This window comes from Sapajus apella, unplaced genomic scaffold (genome assembly GCF_009761245.1).
Source record: "Sapajus apella isolate SASKATOON/1434 unplaced genomic scaffold, GSC_monkey_1.0 scaffold2, whole genome shotgun sequence".
NCBI lineage: Eukaryota > Metazoa > Chordata > Mammalia > Primates > Cebidae > Sapajus > Sapajus apella.
Window position 1 is genome coordinate 35,504,981 of NW_022436942.1, and position 17,150 is coordinate 35,522,130.

Sequence of the window (17,150 nt, forward strand, 5' to 3'; positions counted from 1 at the left end):
TTAATAAATATAACCCTAAAAATATCGTAAATTTTCATGATAAAAATTAATCACACACATACATACATCTAACAAGAAGAAACTAAGGTATTTCAAAAACTATACTTGAGCAGAAAGCTTCACTTTAGTCAGAATTTAAGATAAATTTGAGAATTTAAAATAAAAAGATTCAGATAATAAAGTAGTAAGATTAAAGCTTACTTTAAAAATCAACTTCAATATAGTTACTATTCTGCAAAAAATTAACAAATATCAGTATTAATATCTGGGTTTCATTTGGTAAACCCTCAGAGCAATTTGTTTATTTATATAATTTTGTGTTTATCTCAAGTCTAGAAGGGCTTTAATTTTATCAAAGGTTCATAATATTTCTATAATTAAAGCAAAAATTTATGCCATAAGCACTCAAGATCCCTACTTGACTGAATCATTACTTCTCAAGTTTTAGCTGAAGAGACACTAAGAGAAAATACAGAAAAGCCAAGCTGTTTAGCAGCAGTTACTAAAACCTAAGTTTTCACTACAGAATTGTTTTGTCTAAATGAAAGCAGCTTTAAAATGTTAAAATGCTTGGTTTATTTTAATTAAAAGTCTGTAAGAAATAAAGAATGCAAGATTAAGCACACAAACCTGGCAATGAAGGAGAAAGTTCATTGTATCCTCCAAATGAAGCATTCCGAATAAGCTTTCGGCCATCAATCCGTGGAGGAAATAAAACAGGCGAAACCCCAGTACATGAAGAAAATCTACGTTGTTGTGAGCTCTCTTCTTTCATAGCTGAGAAGGTCTATTTAACGTATATGCTCACCCAGAGGCTAATTAGACCAATATGGCAAAGACAGGCTTTTCTCTCACGTCCAAATGTAGCAAAACCCACCCGCACAAACAAAGAACACACACATTTAACAGCAAAGGAGGACCAAAGGCTGTCAAATCAGCAATAAACAGAGAAAGCTTGACAGAAAAAGCAGTAAACCATGCTGCTGATTTTTTAAAAATGGAACTGATGAACATGAAAGGCTATTCCACTAATGTTTTACCATTTTACCAAACCACCCTGATGCTTTAGGAAAACAAAGCAAGATCAATACTTAGCAATTCAAGATGAAGATAAAGTCATTTTCTCGTCTCTTCTCAAAAATGCAATCCTCTTATCACATCCATTATGTTTTTGTTGTATCCGGCCACACTTCCCACCTCTTCCGACTCCTTCCTTCCCAGCTTTTGCTTACTTCAAAGATGGATATAAACATAACGCTTCTTACCTTCCCTGAAGCTTCTAGATTTATATCTAATCTCTCAGCCATGATTAAAAATTCATAAGGAAAGATACTCTTTCAAGTACAATGCTGATAGATTCTAACAGTTAAAGCAGAGAATAAACATCTAAGTTTTACCTCCAGCAGGGATATATGAATCATTAAGACAGTGTTAGTGTAAACCAATGAAAAGCGGAGATTAAAACCACACCATAATGCTGTGTGCTCTAACATGTTCCTTGAAACAAATACGAGCTACTACTGTTCCTCTTAATTACATTTAAACTGTTCAAAATGTACAATCTATGAGTCATTCCCACTTAAATTTTTTTTTTTAAAGAAAGCAACTTTATTATCACAGTGACAAAAGTACTATGTTTAAAACTAAGTGACTTGTATTCACCTGTCATTAAATCTAACAGGTACTTTTCTATCCTTATAATAATACCATCTCTCTATGCCTAATCTTTGAAATTTCAAAAAATTTTCTTCCATTTATACTAAAATCCATATAACTTACCCTACCTTAATTCTAATTTAAAAACTCTAGTCAGTTGCTCCCTTTATATGCTGTAGATTGATTATTTTTGGTTATAATTATTTCTTTCAATCTAAAAATACACCCACTCAACTGGACAACAACCGAGTTACCATTTATTTAGTGGTTCATTTTCATAGGTACCTTACCATAAAAATCTCAGTTTCCTTCCTTACTATGCATACACTTCAAGGCTGGTTCTCCATTCACACACAACAAGATGTCATATAACCTAAGACTCTGCCCTTACTACAAAGGACACACACACACAAAAACAAAACTCGAGTTCTTGTTCTTTTTCTTTCTTTGAGATGGAGTTTCATTCTGTCACCCAGGCTAGAGTACAGTGGTGCAATCTCAGCTCACTAACACCTCTACCTCCCAGGTTCAAGTGATTCTCCTGCCTCAGCTTCCCACATAGCTGGGAATACAGGCACCCGCCACCATGCCTGGCTAATTTTTGTATTTTCAGTACACATGGGGTTTCATACCATGTTGGCCAGGCTGATCTCAAACTCCTGAACTCAGGTGATCCATCTGCCTTGGTGTCCCAAAGTGCTAGGAATACAGGCATGAGCCACCACACCAGGCAAAACTCAATTTCTTGTACATGACATATTCTTTCTTGGGCAAAGGCACTTCAAAATCAATTAGTGGAGAATAAGTTTACACAATTGCAACAAGTTTGTGAGTTTTGGGGGCTGGTTTGTTTATTATTTTTTGCTTTGCTCCATGTCATAAAATGTACATTATTATTAACTGTAGACAACAAATAATTATAATTCATGTAATGGTGCTTGCCTTTGGAAGTATAAAGAACATAACATCACAAACAGAATTATACTAGTATAATGGTTAAGCAAGATCTGAAATTAAATTGCATTGAGATCTCGGTTTTATCTTACCTAAATATACTTAAACAGTTTACTTAATTTCTCTGAGTCTGTTTCCTCATCTATAAAATGCTAATAGTAGTACTCATATGGGATTGTTATGAGAATTAAATCAGACAATACACAAAGTCTTAAAAGAGTCCAGGTTAAAATGGCAAAATGAAGATACTGAACAAATGTGTTCCCTCCTAAAACTCAAGTAAAATCACAGAAAAAAGGGTATTTAAACAAATAAACAAATATATATACACACACACACACACACACTTTTTTTTATATATACACACACACACATACACACATATACACACACATACACATCCCAAAAGTGGGTATCCAGGAGAAGATATACTAACAACATAAATTTAACACTGCAAAGCCTGAGATGAACAAGTAGTCATGGTCTTACAGATCCAAGAAGGCCAAATCATAACCAGCAGTAATAAAACTAGAAAATCAACATTATTTACACCAAAGAACCCTTCTTCACATAATTCAAAGCACTAAGTTTCTCTGGATCATGAATCAGATAGGCTATTGACATCAACAACAATACTGGAAGCAGGTCAAAAATATAACCATTATCTTTAAAACATGAAAGACAACTAGTTTCAATTTAGAATTCCATACCCAACCAAACTATCAATTACATATTAGAGTAAAATAAAGATATCTTCAGACATGCAAGGTCTGAAAATTTTATTTTCTACGTACCTTTCAAAATAATTTACTACAGCAGCCCTTTTCAGCTGGGGTTCTGCAATAGAATTAAGCTTAACATACTATGGCATCCATTGTTCAAAATAAATAAAATTTATCTTCCATGCATCTGTAATCTATCTAATCTATATTTCCAACCATGCACCTGTATCTTTGGGATAACTGATAAAATATTCCTATAGGGCTTACTTCTGTCATGAGATCCCAGTTAAGACAGGCTGTACTAGAAGATAAACTGTACCAAAAAGTCATAAATCAAGCATGGATGGGGTATAGAAACAGGACATCCAATATAAAAGAGCTTTCATTACCAAAAAGTCCCCCCGCCACTGCACCATCTTTTTTGACACATGGGTAAACTGCTTGGGTGTGTTTTGCCCAAGTTCTTTGCTGACACTGGCTTGTCTGACTGTATGCTGATAAAGCTTCTCTTTTCTTCCAAGCTAATGTTTGGTTCACCCAAGAATACTTCCAATACAATGAAGCATTCTACTTTTTAACCTACTCCTGGTAGAACATGGTGAGCTAAAAAGCAGAATATACCTCTCTTGATCATATTACTGCCAGGTGTCCAGTACCTAAACCACAAGCAATGATGAATCCCTTATTTCCCAGGACCTACTAAGTATCCTGCCAAATGCCTTCTTCAGAAGACTTTTGTTAAACTCTCAAAGAAATCATAGCCAAACTATGGCTCAGAGACTCTTGCTCAGTTTATCTTCCAGTAATGTTGCCCTTTCCTTACTCAACTAGGTTTCTGCTTGCTACTGTTAAATAAGCAGGAGGCCAATGGCCTGAAGCTGTCTCTGCTCTTTTACTTCCTAATAAAAATGCAAGCTAACTTTGGTATGTAAATGAACAGAAACCTAACTTAGGAGTCTAATATTTGTAACAGGCAGATCTCAGCCAATCACAAGCAGCTGAGCTCAGACAATCACAGGCAATAAACTAATCAGATCATGTCCAAATAAGGCAGAGAAGCCCAGCTGTACCCAATCAAGCTACTTCTGTATTTCTGAGTTCTGTCTATAAATATTCACTGCTTATGTTGCAGGGTGGTACTCTCTGGACCTGTTCTGGTTTTGAGTCTTGTCCAATCCATGAACTGTTCTCACTAAAATAAATTCTAATTAAATTTAATTTGTCTATATTTTTTATTTAAACATACTCTAAATAGTGCTTAAAAAAACATAAATTGTCTAGATATGCATACGTGATAACATTACTAGAAAAAAAGAAAAGGCACACAAATGTGAGGACTGTGGTTATCTAGAGCATGCAGAAGGCATATCAAGGGGAAGAGATGAGGATCAGGAGATATATATAAGAACTTCTAAAGTACTACCAATGATCTCTTCTAAACCTGGGATGCTGGGTACATAAGTATTGGTTTTATTATTCTTTTATTAACTGTAAATGCATTTTATGTACATTTCACAGTACATATACATGTAAATTTTTTTTTCTTGAAGTTCTCAGATTGTTGCTGAATACATAGAAAACATTTTAATGTAAGCTATTATTATGTCCAGAATCTTAATTCAACAGTTCAGAAAAGGCAGATAAGAAAAACAAAATATTACTAAATACTATAATAGGAGGATTTATTTTCCCTTCCCTGTTAGCCACCTGTTACCACTTTATCGTTTCTTCTACTCTTTGAGTAATCCTAACTCAAATGAGTCATCTGTACTCCTTCGCCTCCAAGATGTAATCACTGGTGTTTAATTATCTAGAAATTCAAATAAGAATGCCATCTTTCCTACTTCATCTGAATGGTGGTAAAATAAATGTGGTTTAGCCAAAGATGTACCACAGTTACACCAACTTCATAAAGCTTCCATTAACATTCTTTATGTTAAAGGTTTTTAAATATTTGGTAAGCTCAAAATACTTGGGAAACTACGTGGCAAACTAAAAATGTATTATTTCAATAGAAGCAGTGGAAACAATACTATATAATAGAATATTTCTGGATCCTAAATCTGTTCAGTTATTCTCTACAACCTGCCTTGCCTATACATTACAGACTTATGAAGATGAAATTTTATATATGTATACTCGCACATATGTAATATGCATATTGTTTTGATCAATATAAAATGTTACACAAATGTAAAGTGGTAATAAAATAATGATAAATTACATTTTGAATCTATAATTCAAAGAAAACCATTATATTGCAATAATATCAAGACAAGATGTAACTGCTATAGATTAATTTCACAAGAAAAACACAAATGCTCTTTTCTTCAATAAAAAAAAAAAAACTAAATTTTAACGGCAATTGTTTGTTCAAAACCAAAATCTAGATTACTCTAAAAAGCTAAAAATGTATTTTTAAAACATTATATATACCTTTGTGATTTCAATTTAATTTTAGAATTACTTGTAATCACTACAGATTTTTGTAATTTTAAAGTCATACTAAGGACAAAAGAGCATCAATGTTACAAGAGTAACATGATAGTTTTAAAAGTTATCTGAGGCATTTATGTTAAAAATGGATTCTGGTTTACGGATAAACATATGTAAGTCACCACATACTGGTAAGTTGAAAAATCAATTTGGTGCGACACAAACAGTGCCTTTGAAAATTAAATAGAATAGGTCAACGTAGAAAATATCAAAGTGCATTCTACTCTGATATTAAAGGGCAAGTTGTTTCATGTTGTTTTAGACTTTTTACATAATTATTTGTTATATTTTGAGTAATGATATAAAATGTATTTCTTACAAGAGATCATGGTCCAAATTAGAAAACAAAGATGTAAATGATGTCTCTTCTGAAATTTCTTAATATTAAAAAAAAATTGTTATAAAATGTTATTACCACCTTGCCACTTAAGAGACCAACTACACATATCATATATGGTCTATTGGCTCTTTTTTCACTCGAAAATGGTAGAAAAACTGAGGCAAATACCATAAAAGGTCATAATAAGGTTCTCCAGAATCTGCTAAAAGCCCAGAGAAAATGCCCAGCCTATGTTTCTCTCTATCAAGATAAAAGATTCAGACTGAGGAAGATATTTCATTGGAAAATTGGAACTTTAACAAGATATCTGGACAAATTCCAGACCATCTCTGTTTTAAAAAAAAATGAATGGCAAGTATAGCTGATAGTCTGAAATAACCTAATTAGTATTTGGGGGAAAAAAGCCCTTCAAATCCTCTAAAATTCCATGTGCACACTCATGATAAAATACATTGAATTACATTAGGATGAAAGCACTGTAAAAGTTACACATTTTATCTTTAATTTCAAGATAATAAATGTAGGCTTTAAGAGATTTTTAAATCCTTAAAGCAGTAGGATGTTTGAGAAAGATCAAACGATTAAGAACAAAAATCAACCAACAAGAATTTAAGAAAGCGTATGTCCAGACACATAGAGAACCACTACTCCATAAAATGAACTAAACATCTGAAGACTGTACTATACAAATTCAGCAGTAAGTTTCCTTATAGAACATATGAGTCAAGTAAGAATACAGTTGACACATTAGAGCAGCTCAGGCTTAGTAAACAAGTCTATTCATAACCTTAAAATGATCTATAAATCAAGATGGGAGTATATAAACCAAAATGGGAGCATATAAATCAAGATGGGAGATAATGACCTTTGCTTTAAAATAGAAAACACAACGATAAGGATCTCTATCAATTTCTATCCTCTAATAGAGCAGAGTAGTTTCTTAGCGGTAGTTAGCAAAATCTTACTAATAATTTCATGGCTTGAAAATTATACCAAGCAATCTTATCATCCTACAATTCCTCAGAAAACATTACTGCAGATTCTCCATTATCAGCATGAAAGCACATGTAAATACACATACAAAAATAAAAGGAGAGTTTAAAACAATTTTAGATTACATAGCATTCTTGTCCATGTATTCATATTCACTGCAAGAAGTGTAAGACCATACTTTCCTCTGGATAAAAAGTTCTTTATAATTTTGCATATATAAACAAAATCACTTAATAAAAATTTAGTGAGCACCTACTATGTGTTGAGAACTATGTTAGGCACAACTATGTTAGGCACCTTAGTTTCTGCTCTTACTCAGCTTTCAATGCGAATGAGTACATGTTCATCATATGTTAACTGAAACACAGAGACACTATTCCCACTAGGTATTAAACGTTATATGAAAGGCTTAGGTTTCATATAACAAAAATCTGTTCACAGGTTTGTGAATAGGCTATTCACAAAAATCTAACTAAAAATGTGCTGGTAGTACCTATCCATGCAACCATCAAAATACTACCTCATAATTAAATAATTTTCCTGAGTGTTTTTGTGTATGTTCTCAATAAATTCAAGTAACAATGTGACATACAAAAGGAGTATCCTTGTTTTATAGATAAGGTAATCTAGATGAGAGGTACATATTCAAGGTCACACAGTAAATGAGTAACAGAGACAAAATTAGAATTCAGCCATGGGAATAGTGCTTACTTTCTCTCCCCTTTCCCTAAGTCAGCCAACACAAATGCCAGCATCAAGCATTTTTTTGTAAGGTGAGACTCACAGACAAGGGATTTTTTTTAAAAAGATGGTACCAGCTGTGACCTGGCTGTAGCCTTACTGATTTCATGGTCTAGAGGGAGTCCTGCCTGTTCCGAAACTCACTTGGTAGAAACCATGCCCACTGGCACCCCTGGTAACAGGCCCATTGACTTCCAACACAACTACAGCTCCTGAAACAGCCGTGACCCAGCTCCAGCCCCACGCTAGACCTCAAAGACAATCCTGTCCCCTGAGTAACCTATCTGGGGAACACAGTGGTAATATACCCAACCACATTCCTCTTAATGGGCCTACCATCTACAAAACTGACTGAGGCCCTTCTGAAAGTGGCCCTATATCATGATTCCAGCCCTGCTCAACTGCAGTTCCAGAGATATGCCTGTTTGACCAGGAACCACATCTGCCCATGCCCCAGGTTAACAGCCTCAACAACAGCAGATTTGACAGAACCAGCTCCAGTCATCACTCAATCACAATGTCAGAGGTAGTACCATGAGTCCAGGAAAATGGCAAAAGAAGGTCTTTATCTGTTGAATTCAGTCTATAAGGACTGGAGGAGGCATTGGTCATTGAAATGCAGACATTCAGTCTACATGAATCATAAAGAATCAGAAAAACAGGACATGATGAGAAAAGGCAAATAAAGTTCTGTAACCAATTCTAAGTAAACATCATGAACTGCTTCACAAAGAATTCAAAACGATTTTTCAGTGATTCAGTGAGCTACAAGAAAATATAGATAGAAAAATTAAGGAAAACAATACATAAACAAAATGATACGTTTCACAAAGAAACGCAAACCATAAAAAAAGAACCAAACAGAAATCCAGGAGCTGAAGAATGCAATGACTGAATGAAAAAATACAATAGCATCAACAGAAGACTAAGTCATACAGAAAAATCAGTGAACTTCATTGAAGACAGTTCATCTGAAATTAGCCAGAGGAAGGAACAAAAAGAAAAAAATAATAATAAAGAGTGAAGAAAGTGTACAGGATATATAGAATGCCATCAAGCAAATCTATTTACACATTGTGAAAGGTTCAGAAACAGCAACAAATGAGAAATGGGCAAAAAGTTTTTAAAGAAATAATGATAGGAAACTTCCCAACCTTGAGAGGGAAATGAATATGCAGCTCCATGAAGTCCAAAGAACCCTAAGGTGATTAAACGTGAAGATTTTCACTGAGACACACTATAATCAAACTGTCAAAAGTCAAAGACAAAAAGAGAAAATTCTGAAATCAGCAAGAGAAAAGCAACTTGTCATATAAAATGGAAACACTGTAAGACTATATACAACATTTTGCAATGGAAATCTTGCAGGCCAGAAGAGAGTAGAATGATATATTCAACGTACTGAAAGAAATGTTGCCAATCAAGAACACTTTGCAACATGAAACTGCCCTTTAAGAATGAAAGGTAAAGACTTTCCCAGACAAAAAATGAATGGAGTTCATCCCTGCTAGACCTGCCTTACGATAAGTGCCGAAGAGAGTTCTTCAAGTTAAAATGAGAAGGTGCTAAACAACAATATAATAGCATATGAATGTATAAATCTGAATGCTAAAGGTAAACATAAATACAGAACATTATCATTCTGTAATGGTAGTAAATAAATCACTTTTATTACTAGTATATAAATTAGAAGACAGAAGTAGTCAGAATAACTATAATGACATAAACTGATTAATAAGAACATAATACAGAAAGAAGTAAAATGTGACATCATTACATAGGTATAAGGTGGGAGGAGGTAAAATGTGGAGTACCTGTAGACAAATGCAGTTTGTTATCAACTTAAAATAGAATGCTGTAACTATAAAATATTTTGTGTGAATACCACAGTAATCATACACAAAAAAATACACAGATTAAAAAGCTAAAGAGAAAAGCAAGCACACCACTGCAAAAAAAACCCAAACAAACAAACAAACAAAAAAACACCCACAAAGGAAGACAATGAGAGAAAGGAAGGAAGAGAACTACAAAACACATAGAAATCAATGAACAATATGGCAAGAATAAGTTCTTACTTATCAATAATTATTTTAATGTTAAATGGACTAAACTTCCTAGTCAAAAGAGAGTTGCTGAATGAATAAAAAAACAAGACCCAACTATATGCTGTTTACAAGAAATTCAATTTAGATTTAAAAATATGCATAGGCTGACAGGACAGGGGTGGAAAAAGATATCCTATGTAACAAAGTAGAAGCAGCCTTTCAAGTACTTTGAAAAAATCCTGTTGAGATACAGATTCAAAATGCATTGAACCTATAAAATCAATGAGAAGTGATGTCACACTAGAATAATGTTGGACTTTCCTATCATAAACATGATCTATTTATTTAGAACACATAATCTTAATGTCATACTTTCCTACATAAAATAATTTCACGTCTCATTAGACTTATTGTTGCATATCTTATTTTCTGTTATTTTAAGTAATGTATCTTGAATCACATTTCGCTAACCACTTGTTTTGGGTACACAGAACTGCAGTTCACATATATCCTGTAACTTCTTAGTAATTTTTTTTTTTTTTTTTTTTTTTTGAGGCAGGGTCTCACTCTGTCCCTAAGGCTGGAGGGCAGTGGTGTGATTATGGCTCACTGAAACCTCGACCTCCTGGACTCAGGCAATCCTCCCATCTCAGCCTCCCAAGTAGCTGGGACTACAGGTGTATGCCACCATGCCTGGTTAACTTCTTAATAATTTTAATAATTTCTATGCCAATTATGAGGTCTGTACAGAACAGTTATTAGCTGCAAACAAAGAATAATTTGTTTCTTCCTTTACTTTTTATTCACTGGCTAAATTTAAAATATTTTAAATGAAGTGTAAATAGTCCACACTTTTTTCTTGTTCTAGATTCTAACTTCACAAGGTTAGGAAAGATCCCATTTATTCCTAGTTTGCTAAGAGTTTTTATCATGAGTAGATGTTAAAATTTTCAAACATGTTTTCTTTATTAGTAGGATGATACAGTTTTACTTCTTTGTTAAAGTGTTAAATGGAAATCATAGATTTTCTAGTATCAAATCCATCCTTGCACTCCTGGAACAACCCTGATGTGAGTACAATGCCTGCCTTGCTAGATTCAGTTTGCTAATAATTTTTTAATTTCTGCATCTAGGTTCATGAAGAAGTAATGTCTTATAATTTTTTTCTCTTGCAATGTCCTTGTCTGCTTCTTAGATAAAAGCCTGATTCAAGGAATGTTACTTTTTTAATTTTATCAGTTTTAAGATGTCACCAACTACATGGTATACTCCTGACTTCAGAGAGGTGATAAAATACAGGGGAAGGTGGAGAGATTGATGACAATTATAAGATATACAGTACACATCCCAAACTCAGACTGATTTAAAAAGTATTTAACAACAATAACCAACAGAGACTGTAAAATACCATCAATTAAAGATTCAACTCAATTTCAGAGATGCCAAAATATGTACGTGTTGGGGGAAAGAGTGTTTTTTGAATTAATGGAGTTACTACTGTGAAAGTAAATTTATTTTTTTTTCCCCAATGGCTTGGTAGGATTTGTTTGTAAACCTATCTGAGTTACATATTTTCTTTGTATAAGTAATCTGTGTTACAAATTAGTTTACCTTAATGATTACTAAAATTTCCTAATTACAGAGTTGGTTTTGGGAAATAATCTTTCTAGAAATCTGTTCATTTCATAAAATTTTTTAATGTATTGGCTCAAAGTTGTTTATAATATCCTTTAAACTTCTAATTATATATTTAGTTGTGTCCCTTTTTCATTCCTGTTTCTTTTTCCCCTTAGGCTTGCCAAAGGTTTGATAATTTTATTAGCCTTTTCAAAAAACCATCATCTTTCCTGATCTCAACTGTATCTGCCTTCTATTCAATTAACTTATTATCTCTATTTTTACTATTATTTCCTTCCCCTGTTTACTTTGGGTTTATTCTATTATTCTTTTTCTAGTTCATTACTTCTGAGCCTTTCTTCTTACCAAACATCAGCATTAAGACTATTATTTTTTAGAGTTCCTGCTTGGGAATTGTGGGGCCTCCTTTAACAGACAGTTGTTGTCTTTCATGAATTCTGAAAGATCCTCAGCAATCTCTCTCTTAATAATGACTCTCACCTATTAAATTTCATTCTGTAACTGACAGTTCCAACTGATGCAGACTTTATACAACTACACAGTAGGTACTTTATGTGGATTCTCTCTGATAATGGTTTGTTATCCCATGTGTTGATTTTTTTTTTTTTCACATCATTGCCAGCATCTTATGGTGACAGCATTTTGGATTTTAAGCTATTCTTTCTTACAGGTGCATAATGGTATCTTGATTTAATTACTGATTTTAAATTATGAGCTCATGTGTACTTCATTGAGGTCTGTGTTTAAAATGCTCTTCTCTAAAGAAGATCTGTGTCAATTCTCAGGCACTTGTGTACACTAATAACCCAAAATTATTTTAAACTAAATGGAGGGGTGTTTTTGTCAGAGAGATAATATAGATTTTGACCCCAAAACCATATAAATATGTGCTTTTGCTTACAATTTCTCAAGGAAGACTCTCCTCTCCCATCATTTCACCTAGAATCAAGACCAAGATAGGCAAATATAGTCTTCCTCTGTGGGCATGTTTTCCAATTCATTAACTAAGTATGTTACCCTTCAGGATTTCTAATTTTATGAGGAGAGATCTTCAATCCAAATCTCCTTCATGAATGCACCACAGTCTTTCACTCCTTTCTCTTGCTAAAACTCAAGCTTTAGGCCTTCAGAAATTAGCAGATGCTGGCTCCAGAGCTCATTACCTCTGGAGTCCCACTTTCTCAATAATTCTGTCCGTCCTATTAATTCCTTTATTTTACTGACAATTCACATTTTAAATTTCTAAGACATTGTACTTAATATTTTGATATTCTTACTAGAAGGACTTTCTCTGAACATCTACTTTGCTATGTTACTGAAACTGAAAATTCACTTACATTAAGCTTTCATATATCCTTACACTGTTTCCCTATCTCTTTCCCCTAAATTTCCCAATTACAAATTAAACTCGTGAAGGCAGGAGCTGCGAAAATCATCTTTGTTCTTGAGTTCCACTACAGGACTATTTACAAACAGCCTAAATGAAAACCAGCTTAATAGAGCAGACTCAAAAAATACTGAATTTCCCAGAGGATGTTTGACCATCTGTCAAAAAAATCCTTCCTTTACCTAGAAAGAGATCAACTTGTTAAAATTTCATTGTTTCATTTGTAAATAAAATGTATATATGTTCAAAGTTGTAACAACTAAAAAAATATTAAAAATTTCTGTGAATTTTTCTACAAGACTTTTTCTCTCAGAAATTATGCAAATACTACTTAGTAAATTTTACTGATAGTACTTGGTTGTATATTTATTAAAAATATAGACAGTCCTCTCTAGGCCTCAGATAAGGAGAAAATTGTAGTAGTCAACTCTACAGATAAAACTTTTACCACTCTTGCTAAAAAGGAGATCTCAATCTGTCAGACTTGCAAAAGAAAGAAGGTTAAATCCCAACAGAAAAGAGCTGAGAAATGAGTACAGATAACAGCTGATAATTTTTAAATGCTATATTATTTAAGTTAAAATATGTAAATAAAAGAATATTTTTTCAAGGAAAAAATATTCCTTATTTGTGACATCTAAAAATAAAAACACTTGAACTCATGCAGATATAGAGTAGAAGGATGGTTACAGGAGGCTGGGAAGAGTAGTGAGAGGGTAGGGTGGGGGGAGCTGGGGACACTTAATAGGTACAAAAAAAGGGCATGAATGAATATGGCCTAGTATTTGATAGCACAACAGGGTGACTATATTCAATAATAATTTAATTGTACATTTTAAAATAACTAAAAGAGTATATAATCAGATTGTCTGTAACACAAAGAATAAATGCTTGAGAGGATGCATACCACATTTTCCATGATGTTATGATTAGGTGTTGCATGCCTGTCTAAAAACATCTCGTATACCCCATAATATTTACACCTACCATGTACCCACAAAAATTATTTAAAAAACTTCTTTGGTGTTCTTAATGTTCACGTTTCTGCTTTGTTAAAGAGGCAATTGATAAGGCCTGGCAAGAATAAGACAGCTATATCCCATCTTTGTAAAGATACTTAAAACAAAGCTGAATTATTCATTCTTACTTTTCCAAAAAGGCTTTCAAAGTATTTCAGTTTCTCCTGTAGGAATATAGGAACAATTGAACACAGATACCATAACATTTTATAAGAGATTTTAAAATATTTTTTATTTTCGGAATTTGCCAAATATTATATTCTCTTTCATTATTCAAGAGATATTTTCATAGCTCTATGAAGCAACTACCAAAGACAAGAAACTTCAAAACAGAAAACAACCATATCTTAAAAAATAACTTGAAATCTAAATTACAGATATTTAATGCATTAAGGATTTTAAAACTTAGAAGAAAATGAGCATAATCTGTAATTATATTATTTCTAAAGAAAACAACCTCTGGCTGCAAACCAAAGCACAGCATTTGAGGGGGAAAATTAAAGATAATAGAGGGGTGGGTCTAACTACAAGTCCTCTTTCAGGCAAAACAATTTTCCAACATGCAACATATTCAAAAACACATTTGCTATATGTGTATAGTCCCACATATGTTCAGAATTGACACTAGATGTGTCTTACCAAGACAGGAGGAGCTGCTTCGATTCATGAAGGAAAGTGATTTCTAGATCTTTTTTATCTGTGAACCACTTAAATGAAGGTACTCTGTGTTAGTCACCCCAGATCATACCAGTAATGTCTAACACTGTCACCCTGGGGAATCTGGTACAGTATCTTCACATTAGTAAATTGTATAAAAGAAAATCTCCTTCGAAGTTTCCTATTAAATAGTGGATACAGACTCATCATATTTTTAGTGCTGCTAAAGCATTTAGAATGAAGGGACTTTGCCGGTTTAAGAGAATGTACTAAGGGATAACAGACACAAAACTAAGAACAGATATTTTAATTCAAGCCTAGGTAAACCAAGCATGGTCTGTTAATTTTGATAAAACTGATTAAGCAGGTTAAAGTTTTTGTTTTAAAAGCTTTAAAATTTTAAACATTTAAAGATTAGTTTGAAATGGACTCATTTAAGTTATACTAAAGCAATACTATATATTCTCTCACAAAGCACTACAACTGAAAGATGGTTTTTTAAAAAATTGCTTTTTACAACCAAGAATGAAAAAGTAGCTACAAGACAAGTTACAGTATTCATGAAGCTTTGATAATCTCAAACATGACACAGAAGAAATCACCTATTTGCCCATGAGATGAGCTATAATTTAGTCTCCAGGCTCCTTTGGCATTGTCCTTATGTAAACGCGGAGGAGTTGAAGTGAGCCTAATAATCTACATTTCTGTCTTCTTTTTTATTTTTTATTTTTTGAGATGTAGTCTCACTCTGTCACCCAGGCTGGAGTACACACAGGCGCGATCTTGACTCACTGCAACCTCTGCCTCCGAAGTTCAAGTGATTCTCCTGCCTCAACTTCCTGAGTAGCTGGGACTACAGACATGCACCATGCCTGGCTAATTTTTGTATTTTTAGTAGAGATGGTTTCACCACCTTGGCCAGGCTGGTCTCCAATTCCTGACCTCAGATGATCTGTTTGCCTCGGCCTCCCAAAGTTCTGGTTCTACAGGCATGAGACACCACACCTGGCCCTTACGTATCTGCCTTTCTTAATAAACAATTGAAATATGTTAGGCTCAAATAAGTCAAAACAAATACCATCCTCTTTAAGAGACTATAATTGTACTTAAGGTAAAATTATCTTAAAGTAAACTGATATTAAGTCTTTGAATAAGGAAAACAATATGGAAAATACACAATTTTTTGAATAATCTGATTCATGATAATCTAAACATATAACAAATAAAAATGTATTTTGACATGTGTGGGGTTAATAAGGAGAGTCAGAGTCTCCCCAACTCTTAAAAAACATCTTAAAATGTCAGTAAGAAACCAGAGTACAAAAAAACTTAAGAATTACTTTCCAAGAATGATGAGGTACATTAACTTGGTATGAGTCAATATGCATGACAGAGATTCAGCCAGAAAACAGGAATAATGAGAATAGATGAAATTCTTAAATTGATTTTAAGCAATCATTCATTATGCATGTAATTTAACGCATTTAACTCTCTTTACAAAACTGCTTGAAGAAATCAAACATACCTATTATAATAATAATATAAAGCAGCACATTGTGAAATCACCAAAGCAATGATATAAGAATTTTGAAATCAGAGATAACAGTATCACCTAAGAAAACCTTATGAAAGAGAATAGATTTAAACTACACCTTCAAGAATGAGGAGTATTTGGATATGCAAGGGGAAGGGAGAAGGATATTTCACAGTAGAGGACAAGGACAAATAAAAGTACAGTCTCGCTGGGCAACAGTGAAGAAAGCTATCTAGCTGGATCCATAATGATGAGAAATACAAGATGAAACTGGAATAGTAGAGTAAAATCAGTCATACTAAGAACCTTGACTACTAAAGATTATGAAGCCTAAATTTATGCTCTCATTTTCTGGATTCTACTTGCTGGTCCAAATGTTGCTACATCAGACACACTTGGAGAGCTTTATAAACACATATGTTACTGTGCCTCACCCTAGAGATTCTGAAAGGGTGGGGTGAAATCTGTATCTAAGCAAGCTCCCAGGCGACTCAGACACAGGCAGACTTAGGTGCTACTGCTCTAAGCAACAGTAAGTCGATGTCTTTTTGAGAATGAGAGTGACATAAATGTAGGCATCTCGCTAGTTTTTAAATTAAAAGCTTTAATAATAAAAAGTGGTACCTTCATTTAAAATTTTTTATTTCTTTTTTATTCATATTATTTTTCCTCAGAGATCTACTTCATAGGACCCATGTGTTCTCTGGTCATGTACACCTATAAGAACCCTGAACCCATCATAATCTCACCAAAATATGTAAAAAAAAAAATAATGTTGTGTTTAGTTGTTTTGTTAAGAAAGATGAACTGGTATGTTGTAGGGCAAGGTTCTAATAGCAGTTAGGAGGCTATGGTACCACTCAGTAATGCAGGCATAAAATGAGAACTCTAACCTAGGATGGCAAAAATAAGAATGAAAATAAAGAGGCAAATAAGAAGCTTGACACTTTATACCTTCTAAAAGA

General features: G+C 33.4%; 1 protein-coding gene across 5 annotated transcripts in view; it reads right to left on the minus strand.

Moving 5' to 3' along the window:
* OSBPL8 (oxysterol binding protein like 8) overlaps positions 1-17,150 on the minus strand; it is a 166,859-nt gene that overhangs the window by 66,487 nt on the left and 83,222 nt on the right. The window contains exon 1 of one of the 5 annotated variants that reach the window (XM_032296205.1): positions 631-2,101. The exons of the other annotated variants lie outside the window; for them this stretch is intronic. Coding sequence (XP_032152096.1) covers positions 631-775 — 145 coding nt within the window. The 5' untranslated portion in view covers positions 776-2,101. Of the gene's footprint in view, positions 1-630; positions 2,102-17,150 lie in introns of those variants that run through there. 5 annotated transcript variants of the gene reach the window in all.